Raw genomic sequence first — 23,992 nt, forward strand, 5'->3', positions numbered from 1 at the left:
TTCATAATCCTCGCATTTTCGTTGCAAAAAAAAAGTCACATGTATCTTAGCAGAAAGTTGAAAAATGTTGCGTTTGCTTCACATAAGAGCAGCCATTTCCCCCTGTTTCCATGGGAACGTTATGAAGTGAAGCAATTACGCGACGCCAGACAGACTCACGGAGGCGATTGACATCTCACAAATCGAACTCGTATAACTGTCTGTCGAACGTTCTACTGTCACATTGTTACTTAATAAACAACATAAGATAAAAGTAGTAGCATCAAACAGAAATTACCCGCACACATAGGGTGTTCGACAGTTCAACAGGGAGCGCGCAGCTCTTAAAGGGGCCACACCTTATTTACACTCTTAGAGTCTGAAATAAAACAAGATGAGAAATTAAATATTCCCAGCACTTTCTATGATGTAGTATGCTTGTTTATCAAAGGAAGTAATAAGAAATGACTCTTATATTAACAGGATGTTGGGGAAATCACTTTTTTTCTCTTTTTCATCAAACCGCAATTTTTGCAAGTTCCCTCAATTTTTGTAAATTCCAGCAATTTCATCGCATAAAATTGCATAAATATCCCACATATTCCATCGCATTTTTAAAGAAAACTGGCCGCATAATCAATCAATTTTTGCCCGCAACAATCACAAAAAAAAACTCTGTGTTTTTCTGGAAGGACTGAATACTAGGTAAATGTTAAATATAAATCGCAAATTTTTTCACAAATTTTTGGAAATTACCACCACAAAATCAGTCATTTTGATCGCAAAAATCACAAAAAAAAAATCGTGAAATCCTGGAGGGACTGGTATACATATCTATGGTTCCTATAGTCTAGCGTCCTCATAAACCGGGCATTGTACACTATAAATTTACAGTAGTTTGCCAAATTTGTTATGTTCCTCTATTTTAAGTTGATTCTGTGCACATCATTTAAAAAATTGAATATATATCTTTTGTTCAAATAATTAGATAATTTATAATGATAATATTATTAACTTATATTGATAATAATGAGAATAATTTGCTCTTCCTCTAACATCACCTAGCCCTCTTTTTCCAACCACTTGCAATATACAGTAGTCAGTTTATATGCCATATTTTATTTGACATATTAAAAACAAGACAGTGATTTATATGCACTGGTCATTTGTAAAGTTTTATTTCCATAAACCATATTTTGTTCTGGGAAAGTTTGATGCAATTGATGCAAAAAGACACACTAGTGCAAACCACTGAACCTGACTATGTAGCTGTCACTCACAGGCTCGTTTTCAATCACATCAAATTAAATATGCCGTCTACCCTGACTAAGATCTGAAACTGCATGCATTATTCTGTTCGGATGTGTAACACCCACTTTTCATGATCAAATCAATTCCCGTTGAATGCAGGGGCCTTCGGGTCTGTTCTCGCCAAACCTAAATTTTCAGCATAAAAACATGCTCGAAAAATGTAATCGTGTATCTCAGTGAACTCTGAACAGAATAATTCTGAGTTAAATGTTTTGTTTTTGTTTTTCAAGACTAGGTTGGTTATTTTATTTGTTAGAATGCAAAAAAAGGAAGAAAAAAAATCATAAAGTTATCCAATATTTAGGGGAAATGGGAAAAATATGCCATCAGAAACACTGGTTTGAATAATGTATTTGTGAATTTTTGTTTGTGATTATTTTAGATATCCATGTTAAGTTAGAACTCATTTGAACAAAGGATGAAGTTTCTGCTTGTAGTTTAGTAGCTCTGTTGCAGTAGTTTTGTTAGTTTGTTAGCTTTAGCCACTTTCCATGGAGATCACATCAATTCATCAGTCATCAGTGTTATACTATTTTTCTACTATGATTGAAACAGGTAAAGATTTGTAATCACTCACAAGATATACTGCATATAAACCACTAGGCCTAGTCTGAAAGTGTGCTTGGCATTCAAACGATCACCTTTTGTACGTTCATATTGACAAGGTACGATTTATTCCCATTTAGAATCCACTATAACAGCCTAAACAATGTGTTTATGTATAAATTATACTTTTGGTATGCACAGTACTTTTCTCGGTATGCTCTTGTCTCCCATAAGTGTGCTATTGCTGCCTTTGACTAAGACAAGGTGACAAATCACAGTCAAGACTCAGATCTCTGTGAAAGCTCAGCCAGAAAAAGAGCCATAAAAGTGCACTGTCCATAATACTCCAACAGTTAATGCTTTACGTCCACTTGTACACTTTTATTATCACCTCTGTTCATCATTCTTAATGTCTCTTCTCCTTTATTTCTCCTTCTTTCCTCTTTCTCGCTGTTCTGGTTGAGGGATTCTGCAGTAAAGATTGGGGATGTTGTAGTGGGAGCTGCATAGTCAATTGCAGGTTGAATGGGAGTGGAAGTGCAGTATAGTGCAGGACTGTCAGTAATTAGCTTCATAATCACCCGGGTCATTTAAGAGCCGCGGACGGTTATGCACGACTCTTCCTCTGCAAGGACACACACACTCACGCTGCAATGCCATTAACACTCTTCCTCTCCTCTCTTTGTAACCTTGCTCTCTAAACCCCCTGTGGCTGAGGGGATTCCTCTTGTTAGTAACAGTGCCTGGTTAAGAGACTGTCTCTCACAAAGCAAATTAGCTTTTTAAGGATGTATGCATATCACCATTAGACTTATGCAAAATGAAGCTGTAGGATGGATAATCATGCAAGCCAATAATCATAAAGCCAATGACCCTTTCCTCAAAGCGGGGTTATGGGACAGGGAAAGATCATATCACCCATAGAATCTGCTCACACACCTCATGTCCATTTTCTCAAGAGAGGACTTTTCAGATACGTGTCAGTGTGTTTTAGAATTTTTACAAACGTGTTTTTGCTTTATTTGTCGGTTACAGTGGGCTCCACAAATATTGGCACTCTTGGTAAATAAGAGCAATTCTGAATTTGTTTTTTTTTTTTTGCAAATTGTGCTCTTGGTCTTTCATTAATTAATTAAATTTCCTGAAATATAGGCGCTATATGTATTCCACAATTATTGGCACTCCCCTAAAAATCTATCTGAAGTATGTTTCCATTCATATGGAATGTTTTTAAGTTTTTAGTGATCGCAAACACTTAAGTAATGAGCAATGAATTCCTGTTTCACTGGGCTGACACACAGGCCAAATTCCTATAGTCATCCATCACTATGGGACAGACCTGAGAATACAGTGATGATGTGTGACAAAAGAGATGCACAAATCATGAAATGGCTATATGATAATGGTTAAATTGTTGGAATAATCTTTTCCACTATCTGGCCAATAATTAAGAAGTTGAAATCAACTGGAGATGGTAACAATCAACCTGGAAGAGGAAGTGTCTATATTGGCCCCACACACACCGAGGAGGATAGTTTGAGTCGCGGCTAAAACCTGTAAGGATCAAAGTATTTGAGATGGTAACTGGGTTTTGGGGTCTGAAAGCCTCCAAACATATGATCATGTCACAAATTAAATCATGTTTAATTTGGACTTCTCTGTGCATGCTCTTTGAGGTGGACCCCATATACCTCCATTATATGACTAACAGACAAGAACGGTTTGACCTAAAAATATCAAAATTGAAAATACTATGGAAACAAAGACGATGCCCTTGAGGTAAGGTAAAACATATCGAAACATTTTTTCAAAGTGAACAATCCCTTTAAGTAATGTTAACTAGAGTGTTACCAATGAGGAGAAATTGCAAAAACAAATGTTCACAGTCAGTTTTAGTCATATTTGGGTTCCAATATAACCCACTGTGCAATTCATGGTGTTGTGTCCTTTGTTGCCATCTTTGCCATTTCACTCTTGAAAAAGAAATGTATCCCCGATAAGTTTTACCCAGGTTAAATAAACTAACTTGTTCTTTCAACCAGTGTTATGGGTTAGAGGCTGGAGTCATGTATGTTTGTGCTGATGGCCCAGCAGTTGTGACAGGCACCTCTGTCCTCCTCTAATATGATTTGTCCAGCTATTGATACTCCTGAGCCCTTACTCCCCTCCCCCTTCCCTTTCCCAATCTCCACACTAACACAATTAGCATCTCTTCAATAATGTTCAGCATTTCATTTTTCGGCTTTAATTAACAAATTCAATTTGCTCAAACCGCTGTGAAAACAAATTAAAAAGCATGCAGAATTAAGGCGCACAGCTCTCTGGATGCAGCTAAGGTGATTACAGATGCGTCAAATTACGGCTTTCTTGTTGGATTTGAGCGGGGAGGCGGAGGCGAGCGTGCCGTGTGTATGTTGTGTGTGTGTGCATACATGTAAGGTGAGATCAGTAGTGTGGGCTGGTGCGGGGGGAAATCAAGCCGTGTCTTTTACAGCTGATCATTATATCACTGTATTCTCAGTAGTATGTATCTTTAGACGCTCTAAAAACTCATTTTCACTCTTTTCAGGCTTTGATCGAAATCTCTGTTGGTGTGAATCTGTCTCTTCCAAGGTTGCAAAACATCCATTGCATTCTATGTCTCTTGCTCTCTTTCTCTAACACTCTGGTTACACTTTCACGTTCATAACATATTGTTGAACCATTTCCTTTTAGAACATATTCCGCACATATGCCTGTTTTTTAAAGGTGTGAGAGGATATTATTCTTTATTAAGCTTTATTTTAAAGATCTGTTGTCATACTGTAACACTTGTTATCAGTGCAGCACTAGGCCTTAAATGTGTGAAGGATCAAATGAAGCTTTTGTGAAATTTCTGTAGAGCATGAATTACTTTTTTTGTACTGTACATGGCCTTGTATTTTGGAACAGGGTGTCTTTTTCTGATTTGTTTTAAAAGTAGGCCACTCTTTAAGGATATTAACAGCATCATGTAAATGTAAAAAGAACGCGTTTTTTTTTTTTTAACAAAGAATAATTTGACCTCTAAGTCGGAGTCCTCTTGCTTCCCACAGAAATGGCACAAAAATGTTTTAAAGCCTTGCTGTTTTTTTCAGTATTGAAGTGTGCTCGCTTGATAAGGATGGATATGTGTCCACTCCAAATGCAGCATGAGTGCTCAAGGCTTCAGTGTGTATGTTTCACATAATGGTTTGACATGCTGAGCTAACCAAGTCACGGTACATCTGTGGTTAAAAATGAAGTTGGCACGTGTTTGTTTAGATGCATTATGAATGTTATCAATTTTTTCTTGTGATTCTAGTGCAATTATGATTCCCATGGCAATTATTTGCACATATATAATGCAGTTTTAATATGGTTAGAATATGAAAAATAATGTCGAAAATGTACTTTTTGATTCTTTGGATTTAGCTTTTGTTGTTGTATTCTTTGTGTACTAAATTTAATGTTAAAAAATTTATGTTAAATATTATGTATTAAATATCTAAAAATGATTGCTAAAAAGGCCCGAGAGACCATTAAAAATTACCAGGCCAATACAAATCTGAGAGAGAATTATTGAGCCCTGAGCTGTGAGTTTTCTGAATGGATTTTAGTTGTGAAATAAAACTTTTTTTATTCTTGATGAAAATGTGTTTTGTTTTGATAGGACAAACCAAAGACATCTCTGTGTTGTCAAAATGAAATATCACTTCATTTTCTTTCTGTATTTATGCAATCGGTGCACGTATAAAGCATAATATTGTGGCCACTGAAATTTTATTCTGTTTTATGGCTTTATTATTATCTTGGTAATCAAGAGTCATTTCTCTCTTTTTGTGTGTGTGTGTGAGTTTGTGTGTGCGTGTGCGTGCATTATAATCCATGTATTAAAAAGTCTGTATCAGTCTAACAGCATCTGTTGCTCTGTCGCGTTGCCTTATCAGTTTTTAGCGCATTACGTTTACATGGAACATATAGGCTGTCATTTTCCATCTTATCTCTCGTAGCAGAGGACACAAAATTCAACTTTTCAGCTTTCTTTCTTTTCCATCTCAATGCACGTTGAAGCCCCGTGGTTTTGCATTATCCAGAGATACAGCAGATGTCATTCATATTGGTATTAAACATGAAATAGGTCACCCTTTTTCTACTTGGTTTAAAAGAAAACCTTATCTAATGAATGACTGACATGCCTTTGGGTTGTGAAAATCTTTTATGAAACCAAATCGGCTTCATAGATGTCCAAAAATCCGTGATTCTGCCCTTACAGTGTCATTAGCTGCAGTTAGCATTCCTCTCGAACACGGCACCGTGTTTAACTTGCTTTAGTCGGTGAGATGTTCTGAATGCCAGCGGGACAGATTGATAACTCGGACAAATCCTGTCACCATAAATCCAAAACATTTTCCGCCTTTAGTCACAGTTGTCAGGGATAATGATGTCCTACAATGCTTTCTCCTTTTCTGTGGCTTAAAAATGCCATTTAGAGAGAGAAATAGTCATTCAGATGCCCGTGAGCTCTGGCCAGAGCGGCTCCTTTAATCTCCGCAACACACACGCATACTGTATGTGTGAATGCCATTCAAACATCACATTTCTCTATGAGTTTGATTTTATTCGCAGCCATTTTTATGAATTGGCTGCAGAATGATACATTATAATGCATTGGTTTCTTCGAAGTTCTTGTTTTAGTGTCTAATGCCTGGGTCTGGACATAGGGGCGAGCAAATGCTGACAGAATTTATATTTTTGAGTGAACTATCCCTTAAAATCAGATTTGCCCCTATTTACATATGCTCAGTTTTCTTTCAGGTCAACTACTGTCATGGCAGTTTAAATAGAATCTCGCTGAGCAAGTTAATTTGAGTTAGTTAAACAGTCAATGCGCTTTTAAGGAGCTACTGAATAAGTACTGTAACGCATTTGATTAAGTGATGCAGATATTTCACGGGAGCTCCATCACCCCCTTTTGAGCTTTTAAGTAACTATAGAAGTGTGTAGGCCAATCTTTCACATCTGCCTTTGTGTAATCTTTCAAATTATCTACAATCTTTCAAGTAGAATAGATAATGCTTTTTTGTCCCTAGGAAAGAAAAAAAATTTTTTTTTTTTTTTTTTTTTTTGCTGGTAACTAAGGCCACAGAGATGGTGCAAATAATATTAGCCAATCCAATACAATCCAAATGTATGTGCAAATACTCTTTGAGGTTGTCATTTAAAATGCATGAATGTACAACAGGAGAAATTTGAACTATAATAGTGTCACATAGCCAGATCTTTAATAGTCTGCTATATTCTCATATACATACTTTATAATTAAACTACCATAACTGTGTAATTTGTATTACTGTACCTCAATTGTTGACATGATACCGGTTAATTGCAGAGCTTTGATCAGATGCTTTCTTAACTGCTGTTTTCACACCATTGTCATTCTTTTTATTTATTTATTGTTATTGAGATGAATGCATGATGTAATTACATATTCATCTAAACGTCACTCTCTGGCGACGTCTGGATGTATACCTTAACAGTATATCACTGCAACGATATTTCAAACTTCAAACAGATGCTGGCTGCAGGTCACTAAATGGCCACCGGTGTCGCTAATAACAAGGGTTTCTGAATTCTGTATTTAGCCCCTTATTTGAAACATTTGCTTCTTTTGAATTGATGCTCAAACAGTATCTGACGTCACTCTAGGTGGTATTCACTGAATGCTTCTTAAGGTTTGTGTTTTCTAAAAACATGAATTAAGTAGTATCTTACTGAATCCCTCAGAGCTAATCAGTCACCGTAAGCTTGTACCCTATAGACTATCCAATGTGTGCCAGAGCAGGGATTAGAAAGTGAGTTTGGCTGTTCACGTGTCTAATTCTCTGATGGGTCACCCTGAAGAGATCAATGAAGACAATGGTGGTCTATAAATTAAGAAAAATGTCTATAAAAAACATATTTCACTTGACAATGTTTGTGTCTACTATGTGTTTATATTAGCTTCTACAGTACGTCTGCATCCAGATCTTGATTAGGATGATGCCTTAGAAGGTAGCTGCCTATTTGGTTGTAGACAGCAAGGCAAGTTTTGGATCAGAGCCGGTGTTTCTGCTCTTCTGTCTGGCACATACAGTACAATAGATGCTCTACTAAATCCAATTTCCCCCAAATGACTTTTCAGTCAGTGAAAACTGGCGATAATGTAGTAACCAATGTACTCCAACAGATTATCCTAGCTGCTCAAAACCAATTTAGTTAGATCCGTTTCTTTTGTTAATCAGAGTTATGAATCATAAAGCTGTTTGATCAATCATTTTTTCATTCTAATGCTGTACTGTTGGCACAACAGGGCTTCCATCATCTGGTATCATAGCAACAGATGCATCAGAAAGGTGCTTTTATCTGAAGCGCAACAAAAGAGACTTTCGAAGGCGAAAATTACAGCACACACGGTCCACGGATGTCTCAGGAGGGTCAACGTAACTTTCAGCCTTTTAAGATAATTTCCTAAGTACAATAAACCTTCTCATGAGCCGAGGTTATGACATGTGATGTGAAATTGTCCCATAGCAGTGCGTTGTGTTGTGTTGGGCTGGATTACACAACAGAGCGTGTCGCTGCTCTCGGAGCCAGCGGGAGGTCATTGATCTCTCTCTCTGTAAATATCAGTTCATGTGTGTCGCCCATGCAGCTAGCGGGTCTAGCGATGACAGAGGACGGTAGGGTTAAAGTTCTCATGGGCATCCTGCATGTTTTAAATGGGCCAGATATTTTCATGTATTCTAACATCCTTATAGCCTTAAAGACAACACTGCTGGAAGAGAATACTGGTTCACAGGCGCATCCAAAGCAGATAAACAACGTTTCATAATGCTTTCGTAAAACACACCAATTTATGGCAAAATTCAATATGGCCGAAATTGATACCCAAAACATTGGATTTCATTTGAATCTGTATGCCCCCCAAAACAAAAAGAGACCATTTACAACAGACTATTCATAAGATATGCACAAAATGTTTCTATAACGGCCATATTGAATTTTAAATTGGTGTATTTTACATATGCATTGGCACATTGTTATGAAACTTGTTATCTGTATGTTATATTTGAATGATTAAAATAGACCATGGTCTATTTTAATATATATTCTAGACTAAATTTGAATGCGAATGCTAACACATGATCCTTCAGAAATCATTTTAATATGCTGATTTGGTGCTCATGAAACATTTCTTATTATTATCAACACTGAAAAGAGTTGTGCTGCTTTATATATTTGTGGAAACTGTGATGCTTTTTTCAGGATTCTTTGATGGAAAAAGAATAGCAAACAAAAAAAAGAACAGCATTTAATTGAAATAGAAATCTTTTGTAACATTATAAATGTGTTTGCTGTCACGTTTCATGCATCCTTGCTGAGTAAAATGATACATTTGTTTACAGATTCTCACTGACCCCAAACTTTTGAATGGTAGTGTCCACATTCAGTAATCATTCAAATTAAACTAGACACAAAGAGTCAATATTTAATGCTCTAGTTTTTTTTGTTTGTCAAAACAAAAGCTGCTACGAATAAGAATGTTGCTGCTAAGTTGCCAAGGTAACAGTGGGAGTAATGTATGTCTTTTGCCACTAGCTTCTTGTACCAAACAGCCCATATGAGATGATAAACCCCGGTACACTACTCGAGTTCTGCACAGAGCAGGGAACAGTAATGGTCACTTTTGAATGAAATCACTGTTTGTCACTTCAGGTACTGAATGAATATTTGAATGCTTCCGATCCCGATATAAATTTTGACTCGTAATGCAGCCTGAATCATAATCACACCGTGTTTGTTCATTGGTTTCTCCCAAGGTTTTTGTTTTCTCCATTCTGTTACCTGATGGAGTTTGGGTTCCTTGCCACTGTCACGGACACTTAATGTTCAAGAATACTATTGATCTGACTGTACTGACGCTGTTGTATGAGAACTGAACTGAGATGGACGATGACATCATTTTTTACAGAACTGCTTTATAGATGAAACTAATTTAATAATTGATGAACTTTACAATGGAACTTAATCAACACGGAACTGACTTTAGCTGAACAACTGAAATGCATAATTTTCCTGTTATGGCTGTGAAGCTGCTTTAAAAGGATTTGTATTGTATAAAGCACTATACAAATAAATGTGACTTAATTTGTCTATGCAGGCCCAACTAAACACGCCAAACTCCTGACATCACCGCACAGATTGATATCAGCCCCCTCTTGCAGCTATAAATCCAATTATAGCTTCAGAGATGATTATATTGTTATTTTTTTACCAACCACCCATTCTCTCTCTTCATCTACCTGTCCATCCTCTCATCCTCTATCTCTTCTCCAGTCTCTATTCACAATTAACTCCCTTCAATGCTCCATTTATCACACAATAGAACATCCCGCAGGGAATGAATTGTCTTCAGAGGGTCCGGCCCGAGACGCTCCACTCCTTAAAGAGCATGTTGTCTTCACTTATTCCCTTGTATTAATCTCATTTGTTACATTCTAGGTGCAAGAATCAATTCAGATCTACTCTTTTGGGATTTAGACGGGTTTTCTTGCACTTCTCAACTGAGATGCATTCTTCAGTAGAGTTGAGTAGGAGTGTAAGAGTTTGATCTTGTGGCCTTTAAAGAGTTAGTTCATCCAAAAATTCTGTCATTAATCACTCATCCTCATCCTCATGTTGTTCCAAACCGGTAAGACACTTGTTCATGAATTGGCAGCAACACACCTACCACTTTGACACTTCAAAAGTTCATAAAGAGATCTTAAAACTAATCCATAAGAGAGCGGTTTAATCCAGATTTGAAGAGACATGATTGCTTTATATGATAAACAGATTAAATTTAGGCTTTTATATTAACATATAAACATTAATCAACGCACACATCAGTTGTGGTAAACGGAAGCTCAAGCACGTTCGCTTGACGTGCGAGAACCAGTGAGGTTCGTTCTTGTGTTACGCAGCACATTCGAGCTTCCGCAAGAACCAATAAGGTTTGTTCTCGTACGTCAAGCAAGTTCGGTTGAGCTTCTGTTTATGTTCGCTGATCAATGTTTAGGCTAAATGTGAATAATAATCTAAATTCAGTCTGTTTATTGTCAAAGAGGTAGTTGTGTAGCTGTCAATGGAGGGACAGAAAGTTATCCGCTGTCATCAAAAAGAACGTCATTTGTGTCCCAAAGATGAGCGAAAGTCTTACGGGTTTGGAAAGACATGAGGGTGAGTAATTAATGACAGAATTTTCATTTTGTGGGTGAACTATCCCTTTAAGGGCAATCTTTCCGAGGCAGGACCTGATAGAGCATGGGAGTGGATGATGGAGAGGAGTCTTTACCGCCAGAAAGAGCTGCCCTTCTAATTGGCCTTTATAAATATTTAATGGCATCAAGATGAAATTCAATCATGGCTTTTAAGTGCTGAATAGGTTGAATGCAGAGTTAACTGTGGGGTGATTAGATTTCTCTGGTCTGGGCTGCAGTCCTTCTGCAGGTGGGCAAGTCTAAGGGGAGCAGGCGCTGTCCTAAGAAATGAATCTTTTATTTGTTGTGGTGTATTTTTAAAACCAAGGTTCTCCTGGTCACGCGACAGAGAAACCCCAGCAGACTGTCCTGACGCTGTTCTCCACAGCTGATAAAGCTGTCAGCCTCCCTTTGTAATGACAAAATAAGGATGCTTTTGCTGTATCAGACCTGCTTTAATTAGTACTTGGTACTTTTATTTTATATACCATAAATTAATGCTACTGATATGGCTTTTTCAGTACACTCTCTGAAAAAAAGGTACAAAAGCTGTCACTTCTAATATGTATTTTAGGTGCTAATATGTACATTTTTGGTGCTAATATGGACATTTAGGTGCTATTGTGTACATTGTAGGTATTGATATGTACATTTTAGATGCTAATGTGTACGTTTTAGGTGCTAATATGGAAATTTAGGTGATAATATGTGCATTTTAGGTGCTAATATATAAATTTTAGGTGCTATTATGTCCATTTTAGGTGCTAATATGTACATTAAGGTACCAATATGCACCCATTAGGTACAAAAGCTGTCACTGTGGCGGTACCTTTTCAAAAGATACGCTTTTGTACCTAATGGGTGCATATTGGTACCTTAATGTACATATTAGCACCTAAAATGGAGATAATAGCACCTAAAATTATATATTAGCACCTAAAATGCACATATTATCACCTAAATTTCCATATTAGCACCTAAAATGGACAAAAGTTTACCTTTTGAAAAAGTACAGCCCCAGTGACAGCTTTTGTACCTTTTTTTTTTCTGAGAGTGTACTATATATCTTTACACTGGATATCCAATGGCCAATATATGCTGCCTTCTTTTAGTTTCCTCTAATGTCAACAGAATAATAATACATTTTAATGTATTTATATTTATTTATACACACTGCCACTCATTATATTATATTTGTTAGATTAATGTTACATTCCAAGGATATGTTCGCAGATGCGACTTGTTTTTTTTTTTCTCTCTCTCAATGATGTAATACTTACCGCTCCATTATTAGTTGATTTTCTAATTGGCCTAATGAAGAGTTTGAAATGCATTGAATCTGTTGCTTTTAATTTCTGCCACACAATGAGGTATTTTACAAGACAAAGCTTCCCATATTCAGAGCATGATGAAGAGTGTTACAGTGAACCTGACAGTAAGTGCTCAGTGAAGAGAGACCCAGGGGAAGATGACCTCATCATGAGCTCATCCCTTAGATCTATGCTATAAAAGAGGGAAGCATTTTCCCAGAGGGGAGAAAGGTGAACCGAACACTAGATGGAAGCGAGGGAGTAGAGAAGTGTGTGTGTGTGTGTGTGTTTTTTGGTCGCCGATGACTCACCTTCACAGGAGTGTTTCCCTCTCTAAGATGAGGTGAGTCAGTTTGTTGACTCACTCGCATTTCTCTCTTTTTCCTCTTCTTTTCCTCTTTATGGGAAGGTTGGCGTCAGACAGAGGGGTCCTTGGGGGATTGATGCCAATGACTCTGACTCCTGCTGCTGGGACTATGGCAGATGGTTTAAATAGTCCAGCGTTAATCTGCCTTACCTCATCACCACTGGGCTGCGTGTGTGTGTGTGTGTTACAGAGGGAGGGGTGTCCGCTGGGGTCCATAATTCATGACATATTCCCACCATCAGCTAGTTTATGGCACAGAACGAGTTTATCCCTGAGTAAACGTATAAAGTCTGCCTCCTTTTTCCATAAATTGCTAATATAACTTTCTCTTTACTGTGTATCTGATATTTTGAGTCAAATCATTTAGCCTGCAGTCACCATGTGTATTTTTAAATGAAATGTTAAGATGGGGAAGCTCAGGTTAATCTCATTATATTGACCTTACATGCATCTGAAATGAGACTCATTTTTGGGTGTATTTTTCTATAACAGCCCCCACCCATGATAATCGTCTGCAAATACGAAGAGTAAATTCAGGGGGAAATATTGCAAATGGGTTTTCAGGGAGGCTGTGCATGAATATTTAATTCTGTTATAAGATGAAAGGTCCAGTAAATGAATGACTTTATTATTTTTTTTTTTTTGTCTGTCTGGTGGCCAGCCCTCTTAATTGCAGTTGTGCAGTTTTGCACCTTGCAAAGATTAAGACTCTTTTGAAAAGGTGTGTATGCCCCTGATAAGATTAATGACATTTTAAGAGGAAAGTTTGGGATGTCTGGCCTATTTGCAGTTTTGGACCAAATATAGGTCAAGCGAGGGAGGAAAAGTTTCAGTGTGAGTTTAGTTAAAACTTTGTGTAATATAAAAATAAAAAAATATTATTTTCTTTATATATATATATATATATATATATATATATATATAGGGCTGTCAAACGATTAGTTGCGATTATCACATCCAAAATAAAAGTTTGTGTTTACATAATATATGTGGGTACACTGTGAATAATTATTTTGTATGTATTGCATGTATATTGAAGAAAAAAAATATTATTTATATATACAATATTTAAATATAAATTATATATAAATCTATATACAGTATATACATGAAAATATTTCTTAAATAAACAAGCAAATGTATATATATATATATATATATATATATATATGAAGAGTTCAGATGCAAAAGCCTCTAAATGCCATTTGAAATTTTCTTCTTTAATGATGATTTTTATCAAACTTGTATATTTAAGTTCAGTAATTTCACATAAATAACAATTAATAGGTAATTATCATTGCCATTTAAGTGAAATCACTGAACTTAATTATACAAGCTTGATAAAAAATTATCATTCTATAAGAAAATTTCAAATGGCACACAATGGCGCATATATATATATATATTATGTAAACACAAAATTTTACTTTGGATGCGATTAATCGTTTGACAGCCTTAATACACACACACACACACACACACACATATATATATACTCTGGGTCAAATATGGACAAACCTAAACGTTGGGTTATAAATGTAATTAAGAAATGTAACGCAATGGCTGGGTTTGTCCATTTTTGTCCATATTTTTTTAGAGTGTGGATATACATATATATATATATATATATATAAACATTTATAAACATTTTATTAAATATATCTTGATATATGTAATAAAATCAATTAAAACTATATACATATGAGATGGCATAGCTTTATATGCAAACTTCTGAAGTCTCTTTAGGTAAATGTGTGTGTGTGTGTGTGTGTGTGTGTTCTGAGAGTACTTGGTTATGGCTCTGGTAATTGGACAGGGTGCGTTGGGTTTTTTGACATAGGGTGAAGGGCACTCACCCCAGCATCTGTTGAGGTGAGCCGGCCTTTCGTGTGTCACAGCCCCGATCTCCCAGATCTCTGACTTTCGGCACCAGTTGCCATCTCTCTCCCATCTCGTTCACCTATGGCTGTGTCTTCTGCTGTTACAATAGAATAGATATTGTGTGATCCATTCAGAATATTAAACGCATTTTGACTCCATGAGGCCCGGGACACCCACTGTGTGCTCCTATGTAGACTGCCACTGTTCTGAGGGGGAATCCTTGGCACTCTTTGATAAAGATTAATACAATCCTATTTTCATGCCTAGGATTGCCTCTCCTAATGTGATTTTCTCTCTGTCTCGGTTTTTCCTTTTTCCCTGTTCCTGGAAAACAGTGTCTCTTGTACTGCTCATATGTTAGAGTAACCTTTGTAATCTGAAGAAAATATCAGTTGATGTGCACCCATGGCCCTGTGGACTTTAGAAGAAAAACGAAATGTTTAAATCTACAGCAACAACATGGATTCGGGTGCCTAATTGGATCAATTGTGTTGCTGACGTGAAGGCTTTTCGTTCCGATTGAGCTATCAGGTGGATTATTAAAAGATTACTGCATGTAAACATTGCTACTTTGAGGTAAAGAGCGTTTTGAGTATCTCATTTCCATTTTCCATAGATTTATTGAAAGGACTCAGCTGTCAAAAATGTCTTGACAAAATTAGCTTGAGAGAATGCTCTACATGTAGCTGCAACTGACAGAATTCAGTCAGGCTGTACAAGGCCAGAAGTGATATCAAAGGTTAATGTCAATGTACAGACAGACGCATCGCAGCAGTCACTGGCTTTTTCCACTTGTCGTTTCTCTCTTAAATGCTGAATCTGTACCAACAAGGCCAAGCAAAACTAACAAAGGTCAGATCAAAGGAATGGAGCAACTGGCCTTTTTCAGAGCCTCTAATTGGCGTAGAAGAAAGGAAGCTCTCAGCGGTTTTGAACTGTCAATGGGAGAACTCACATAAAATGATCGTGTCCGGTGATAGAGCTGTATGCTCATGTTGTTTAAGTGCCTTGTTCATTTTGACGCAAATCATCTCCTTTAAATTAAGTGCCTTTTAACCGCCTTATTTCCATGTGGTAATAGTGCAAGACCAATACCAAATAATTAGACTACTCTTGTCTCGGGCTCTGGGGAAAGGGGATTGTAGTTGGGCCACTCTCTGTCATGGATCGCTTCATAAAGACTAACATTAGCTGTGTTCTAAAAACAAGTGAGCTGCCTACTTAGAAAGCATTTAAGGCATCATGGACATGCTCCTGATGTGAAGGCGACCTTGTAAGATACCAAATTTTGGCCAAATTCTGAAGAAACAACAGACAGCAGCTAATCCTGAGAAATAGTGTCAATAATTATTTGTCATATATTATTATCATTCAAGAATGAAAGTAAAAAAAAAAAGTTTAAATCTGACCATTTAATCTGACATAAAATTTTGACCAGTTTACCCAATATTTGTGTGTGTGTGCACCGTATATCCTTATCCTTACTATTGCAGAATTAGCTTAAAAACCAAGTAACATCAAACTATATCATTTTTATGTGCCGTGCACTTTGTGAGAGTAGTGATATTTGTGTGGTGGTGTCATTTCACTTAGGATGCAGCCTATGTAGGCAGTAGACAACTTGATTTTGAAGCAGTGATATTGACTTTCTGATCCCATGACTCATGTATGGACATATATTGCAAGTCAACTAATGTTTAAAATGCAAAACAAACCTTTATTGAAATGATCTTTAATATTATTGCATGCTTTAGTGTAATGCACTGCTTCTCTATCAGTACTTTCCCTGTTATAAACGCAGAGGTTGTATTATGTGTCTCTTTCACCAGCAGGGGGCGATCTGAAAAATAAAACAATAGACATCCTTTCAAGAGCTTGTCAAAACAAAATCGTTTTCACCTAATCTTTAACGTCAACTGCCATTATATTACACTGTGTAAACTTAAAAGAGAGTTAGCACCTATGAGTCATGACTCATATCTTCCAATTACTGCATAAACACCACATTAACACATACTTTTTTGACAGGTGCCAACATATTTTATGCATGCCATGTATTATACTGTTTTTTATTATTTTTAGCATACAGAAAATGCACATCATGGACAAGTCAGGTGGCCCCAATAAAATACATATTGCTATACACATTGCTATAAGCATAATGAATAACACAACACACTCGACACACATTACACACACAGTGATTGTTCATTATTGATTCAGTAACTCTGTTAATATTTTAGTATTTTGCTTCCATTCCTAGAGAGCCACAAAAAAAAAAAAATACATTTTCTGAATTCAAAACCAAGTTAAAGCCCTTTGGCTTCAATGGATAATTGCTAGTCGTCAGGAATGACCAGCCATTTAAAAGCAGAGCTGTGTGTGTGAGTGTGTGAATGATATCAGTGTATGCTCTCTGCTCTACTATGTGTGTAGTGGCTCTTATGTAGAAGGACCTGCAGTACTGTTACCACAAGAGTGTTAAAGTACAGCTCTCGAGCTGCCTGCCCTCACAGTGTGTGTGTGTTATGTGTGTCCGCCTCACACTGCAGCGCGTTGAGGACGCCATCAGTCTTTGATTGGGCACTTATCGATCTGAGAGTGTGACCTGTGTGGATTGCTGTAGCCTCTGCCACGCCCTCTCTCCAGGAAACGACCCGCATCTACTACAACACATGAATACATAACTCTCAAATCGCAATGGATTATGAACACAAATACACACACCCTACATAAAGCTATTCCGTTAGCAGAGCAAGGAGTGGGTTGAAGTACAAGTACCCAAATGGGCCAACAAATAAAGACAGAGAGAAAGAGTGTGTACAGACAACAAACAGAAAAAAAAAAAAAATATATATATATATATATATACCTGTGTTTTATCTGTGAAGATACATAAATATGTTTGTGTTTATATATATATATATATATATTTTTTTTTAATTTATTTTTTTTTATTTATTTAATACTTATGTAAGATAATACAATCTTCCGGAAGGTTTTTGATAAAAACTAAATAATCGTCCAATAAAGGCAAATGACAATACCTTAAACAAAACTACTAGCTTAAAGCCATTGATTATAAATGTGTCAAACTATCTCCACTACACCATTCCTAATGCTTTTTGGGAGTGGATGGTCACTGGAGGTCACTTTTGGCACAATTGAGATTTCTATGGTATACAAAACGTCTGATTGATGTATCACTCTTGATGATTGTGGGTTATATAATATATAACTCTATATAATCATATATAACTCTTTTGCTGTGAATAGGCTTTAAAAGAAGCGTAAGATTAGAAACGTTGTGTTTTATAGAGTGATATATATGCATATGTATTTACATAAAACTGATGTAAAACGCATGACACACTTTTATCTCTCCAGAGAGAGATAGAGAGCAAAATGCGCTTTACAGGCAGACAGTACAGACTTTGAAAAATGAAAAAAAAAATCTTAGTTTCATCTCTCTGACAAAAGATCTCTGATGTCTCTTTATATCTTTTTCAGCAACAACGAAGGCTGGATCTTCTGACCATCACCAACCCTGGTGAGTATGCAAGTTTTGCTTTGTGTGCATGTGTGTTTGTTATTCACTGCACACTACACCACACAACAACATTGGATTCACAGACAGGGTTGCTGCGTGTTCAAAGAGGGCGTCACTCTTTATGACTTCTCTTCTCACAACAAGCATCAGCTGCACCCCCAAAAAGAGGCCTTTTCTCGCCATTTCTTTTCTCAGCGTTTTCTTGGTCCCTTCGTAGCAGCCCGGGCGTGCCTGTCCCAGAGCAGCGGGTACAGCCTCCGCTTCTGCGTCTCAATGGGAAGCTGAATGTTTTTTCAGTGCATCTGGGTGATGGCTGAAACTGCATTCAGAGCTCTGGGAGAGACAGATGGGGTAGCCAGGAAGGATGCAGCCCCCATATGTCTAAAATATCTGGCTGCTCTAATACACTTTGATTAAAATAATGTTTATGTAAGGCACGTGGAGTAGGCTAATTTTCCCAGCTTTGCTCAGCATCTGTTACCCAAAGCCACACAAGACTGTACCGCTGACCTTCACAACTCTACAAAAGACATGCACGGTGCAACATGATTTTTAGCTTACCTTGTTTGGGGTTATATAATGAAAATAAAAAATAAAAATATTACCTCATGTTTCTGTTCCCCTTGCCATTTTGGGAGGGTAATTTTGCTGATTTCAGCGAGCAGTAAAATCTACTTTTTCTTCATAAAACCTCCACAATTGCGCACAAGCAGACTGCAGAGGGGCTCTGGAGAGCCGTTGCGCTTTTTGCTGATCTAGAACTCCCCGAATGCAGTTATTAAAACTAACCGCTGAAAACACAACTGCTAAACTGGTAGTAGATCACCGGACTACAGATGGGCCTAATGACTTATTGATGAGGTGAACGGGGTATTTTAGTTGCTGTAAATGAAGAATCACCCCTGTAAATGAGCTCATCCGTCCCTGTCTTCCTCTGTGAGCCTGCAGCCTGGCTTCTTATTAGGATTCGATGTGTATTCAAAGTGTATATGCGACTGCGGTGACCTTTGACCTGCGTGTGTCCGCGCTGAATGTGACGGAAACTTGTTTTCCTGCTATATGGAAAGCAGCTTGCACTCTTAGATGACTGAGACAGATATCGCAACAGGACACGTCGACCTATCCACATATTACATAAGTGTGTGTGAAAGGGATGATGAAAATTAACATACATGTATCTATAGTTCTTAATGAGATCAAGCCATGTCCTCCCCGGTGCCCTTGGAGGTCTTCTCAGTACTCCGAGTGCCAGCCCTTCGGTCGGGATCTGCCGCCGTGGTCGAGGCCCTGTAGATCAGTGCCGAGGGGGGTCTCGGTGCCCTGGCCCCCTCATTAGCTCTCCTGTGTGAAGAGTGCTTCCCACTCAACCCTTGCCAGACCCTCTTTAATTGGACACTTGAGCAGCACGATGTGAATCTGGCTCCATTGAAGCCTGACATTTCAAACAGCTGACCTTTCTAAGGCCAGAACAGCTAAAGAATGATTAGCCTCGCCCACCGTTCCCATCGCAATGCAGAACGCAAACTAAACACGACGTTAGTGGCGGGGGGGGGGGGGGGGAATGATGAAGGAAGGTGTATCTAAAATGAAAGGAATAGATTGGTAAAGTTTTATTGAAGTTTACTGTAGGTTTTTCGAGGCAGTTTTGTGTAAATTAAATGCTTTTTGGCATCAGTGACATCAGTGACATTTTTTTTTTCAACATTGGAATGGCAGCTAAATAGTTAAATACATGCACGAAATAAGAGACCAATAACAATCCAGTATGCAAATAAATGCTATTACAGTTCAGTATGCTCAGTATGTTGTTGTGAAGCACTTTGTGATCTTCATCTGAGAAAAGTGCTATACAAATACATTTTTTCTTACTTACTTTTTACAAATAATTGCAATTTGTCTGCTTTCTTGCATTTATTTGCATATTGTACTGTTATATGTCGTGCATATATGAAAGCAGACTAATTGCAATTCAGAATTCAAGTGAAATCACTGTAGTAAACATTTATTGAAACAATAGAAATTATATCTAAGTAATACCAGTAAATTTTGACCTAATGGTCCCCACGAGTAAACCAGCTTATAAATCATACTAAACAAAGTGTTTTTAAAATCTAAAAACGTACAAAGTTTTTTTTTGTGATGGGTAGGGTTAGTGTATGGGGATAGAATATACATGCAGTTTGTACAGTATAAAAATCATTATGTCTATTGGGAAGTCCTCATAAAACATGGAAACGTGTGTGTGCGTGTGTGGGCAAAAAATGTATAAAATAATCTAAATAATATAAAAGTAGCAAAGGAAAAAGAAGCTTTGCAAGTACAAACCACAAGCCTCTGTTTGTGGAGGAGGTTTGGGCGCTGTGATTGAAGGGTCGTGGTGGTCTTAAAGGAGGGGGGTCTGCAGTGTGTCTGGAGCTTAGAGGGTGTCCACGGCCAGAAAATTGAGTTCAGCCATCTTTTCGGAAAGGCTATTGTCGATCTATTGATTTGAATGCCCTTTTCATATCTGCAGTCTCCATTGCGTTATTGTTCAGCTGGACAATTAACTTTGCTTGGCTGGTGTTTAGTCTCTGTGTCATAGCCCACCCCCCACCCCCCCATGGCCACCATCTCAGCAGCGGTACAGGAAAAAAAAAAAAGGTCAATTACATTCATGAGACTTGGAGAGAGATGTGCAAGCTCACTGCTCTGAGAACCGATAGACAACCTTCAGATCTCCTCAAACGCTGTGAGCTCTTGTTCAGTGCTAGACACACACACGCGTGCTCTCATGTCTTCATCTGTGTGTGGATATATGTAAATCATCTCTGTAATGAGAGCCTGTAAAGGTTCCCAGTCGGAGAAAAACAGCGTTTAATGCTGTTGTTCTGTTCAGCTGCTCTTTCATTGACACTTTTACACCTGGCACAACACAAAGCATGAAATAAACTAATTATGAAATAAAATGAACTAATTAGAATTATATTCTTTTCATTTTATATATTATCTAATTATCTTTGTTTAATGTATATTTTAAACATTTGTTTGTGAAATGTGTATATATGATATATTAAAATGATATATTATGAATTAGTTCATTACACAGCAGTGTCATTTAAAGATGTGCATTACAGTGATTTTTCTACCACTGTAATTGCTTTTGGATAATGTTTGAGCTACAGTAATGTCCAAAGTGATTTTATCTGTATTTTTACGCAAAGTTCTACCACAGGTACAATTACTTAAAGGGATACTCCACTTTTTTTTTGGAAATAGGCTCATTTTACAACTCCCCCAGAGTTAAACAGTTGAGTTTCACCTTTTTCAAATGCATTCAGCCGATTTTCTGATATTTAGAAGAATATCAATAACCAGAAAGTATCTGGTCTCATTGACTTCCATAGTAGGAAAAACTGTCTGGGTACTGATATTCTTCTAAATATCAGAAAATCTGCTGAATGGAACTGTTTAACTCTGGGGGAGTTGGAAAATGAGTCTATTTAAAAAAAAAGTGGAGTATCCCTTTAAGTTTGCACTGAAATGTACACACTTTAAACAATGCTGGGTTGTTTTAACCCAATTTTTGGGTCAAATATGGACAAACTCAAATGTAATTTAAAAATGAAACCCAATGGCTGGGTTTGTCCATATTTGACCCAAAATTGGGTTAAAACAACCCAGCATTTTTTTATTAAAGTAACGACAGCACTGAAATGTACTAATGTGTACAAATCCTTAGTTAACCTAATACAAAATCATTGAATTCTTTTGCATTTATGATACATTTAATTATATTTTCAATCAGATTTACCTATGAGACCAGACTGTGATGTCACATATTCAGTGAATCTCCTCTTTTGAGTGACTAGCTTCAGTGGCCCTCTGATATAAATGTATAAAACACATTCTCAGCCAGTTCCACTGCTCTGCCTGCAAATGTGTTCCTGAGTGTTTTCTTGGCCATTTCTGTGATGGTGTCTGTATGGCGTCCAGCAGTAAAACAGGCCTGAGCCTGATGGTCTCTGGACTGGGGCCGTGTGGCCAGACACCCTGATGTTTGTGCTTTTCTGTCTGGACACAGTAACTCGGTGCCAAAGCGGCAACTTAGACAGCTGCACCTCACAGCGGCCAATACCTGCACCACTGAGATCTGCCTTTAATGGAGCAGAGGGACCAGGCCTGGCTTAGAGAAAGAGAGGAGATGTAGTGCAAAATACAGCAAGTGCGATGGGATCATAACCCATTTAAACTTCTTTGTGGATTTTTCATCTCAACATCCCAATCAGTGACTGAGTGATGGAAGGTGGTTAAAAACGAATACAACTAATCAAAATGACGAGCAGCGGTTGGTTGGTAAAGTCCGCACAGAAATAGAGAAACTAAAAACGTCTGTTCGGCTGCCTCATGCTGTCTATTTTCCAGTTGATTTTTTCCAAATGCACACAAAGGAGCATAGCGAAAGGGCTGTGAGCCTGTTAATGAAGAAAGAATATGAGCGTTAATGTAGTCTGGAGGAGAGAGAGAGAGAGAGAGAGAGACAGGGTGCGCCGGTAGTCTGGCTTGGAAAATATTTGTAAAATATGCATCATTAAACCATTATTTAAAAACATGTCTGGAGCCCAGCCTTGAAGCTTTTCAACAACTAATGCCTCTAGTTAATATCCCCAGCCATGCAAATATCACAATTTCACGCCTTCTTCACATAATCAGCCATGGGTTTTTCTGTTCACCGTGTGAAAAACAAAACAACCCGTTAAAGATACTAAATGAAAAATGCAGTGTGCTGTTTGCTATTAACTTGTCTTTCTCTTTTCACGGCTTGCCATTTGTGCGGATGCGTGTGTTTGTGTGCGTGAGAAACGGGAAGATTTGTTGGGAAATGTAAATAGTGTTTTAGCAGACTAGACAGCGAGCACTGTTTCGTTGTCACCAGGGCCGCTGCCGTTGCCAAGTGCGGCAAATCCATATGGGGGGGAAAAAACAGAGCGAGATTTCAGGTCGGGCGACCTTTTGTTATCTCCTGCAGTGGCGGCTGCTGCTTTTCAAGAGCAGGTAATCATTCGTCAATGACAAAAGTGTACTGATGTTTATTTGTCGCTAGAGAAAGCTGCTTCACAAACTACTAGTGAAAATGCATAATGAACCAAGCTCAGAACTGTTTGTGGCGTAAGGAAAAAGACAGAACTGTGATGGCTAAAATAAATAGATTGCAAAGTTGAACCATCAGACAACATTGATTTTGCTCTTACATTTCAAAACAATGTTCCTGCCCATTTGAGAACTCAAATCGTCATATAGAGAAGGCAGGGTTCTATGTGAGACATAAATATATTCAGGGAAAGCCATAAATGGTATTGTTTCCATTGCAAATAGTGTGATGCCCTTATAGATTCCCAGTGAAGCTCTGCATCCAGCTGGGACCGAGAATAACACGTTTAGAGACTTTTGTCCAATGAACATTGATCTTCAGTTCATTAAAACCAAGCATTCAGGTATGTGCCACTGACTTTAATAGACATGTTCATGTGGATACACTGTAAAAAAAAAATATTGTTGGTTTAACTTGAAAAATTAAGTAACATGGTTGCCTTAAAATTTTAAGTTGATTGAACTGGAAAAAGTGAGTTAATACAAAGAAGGAGATTAATTTAATCATGAGAAACTCAAAATAATAAGTTATCTGAACTAAATAAATTATTTAAGTTGATTTGACAAAAGAAGAAATGTCGTGATAACAAATTTTGAAAATATTTTTTTTACAGTGTATAAAACTGACCACTGTAAAAAAAAA

General features: G+C 37.4%; 1 protein-coding gene across 1 annotated transcript in view; it reads left to right on the forward strand.

Moving 5' to 3' along the window:
* agbl4 (AGBL carboxypeptidase 4) overlaps nt 1-23,992 on the forward strand; it is a 328,580-nt gene that overhangs the window by 203,703 nt on the left and 100,885 nt on the right. The window contains exon 6 of the mRNA XM_089119770.1: nt 18,183-18,222. Coding sequence (XP_088975896.1) covers nt 18,183-18,222 — 40 coding nt within the window. The remainder of the gene's footprint in view (nt 1-18,182; nt 18,223-23,992) is intronic.

The sequence above is a fragment of the Pimephales promelas genome, chromosome 14 (genome assembly GCF_988280905.1).
Source record: "Pimephales promelas chromosome 14, fPimPro1.hap1.1, whole genome shotgun sequence".
In the NCBI taxonomy this organism is placed as follows: Eukaryota; Metazoa; Chordata; class Actinopteri; order Cypriniformes; family Leuciscidae; genus Pimephales; species Pimephales promelas.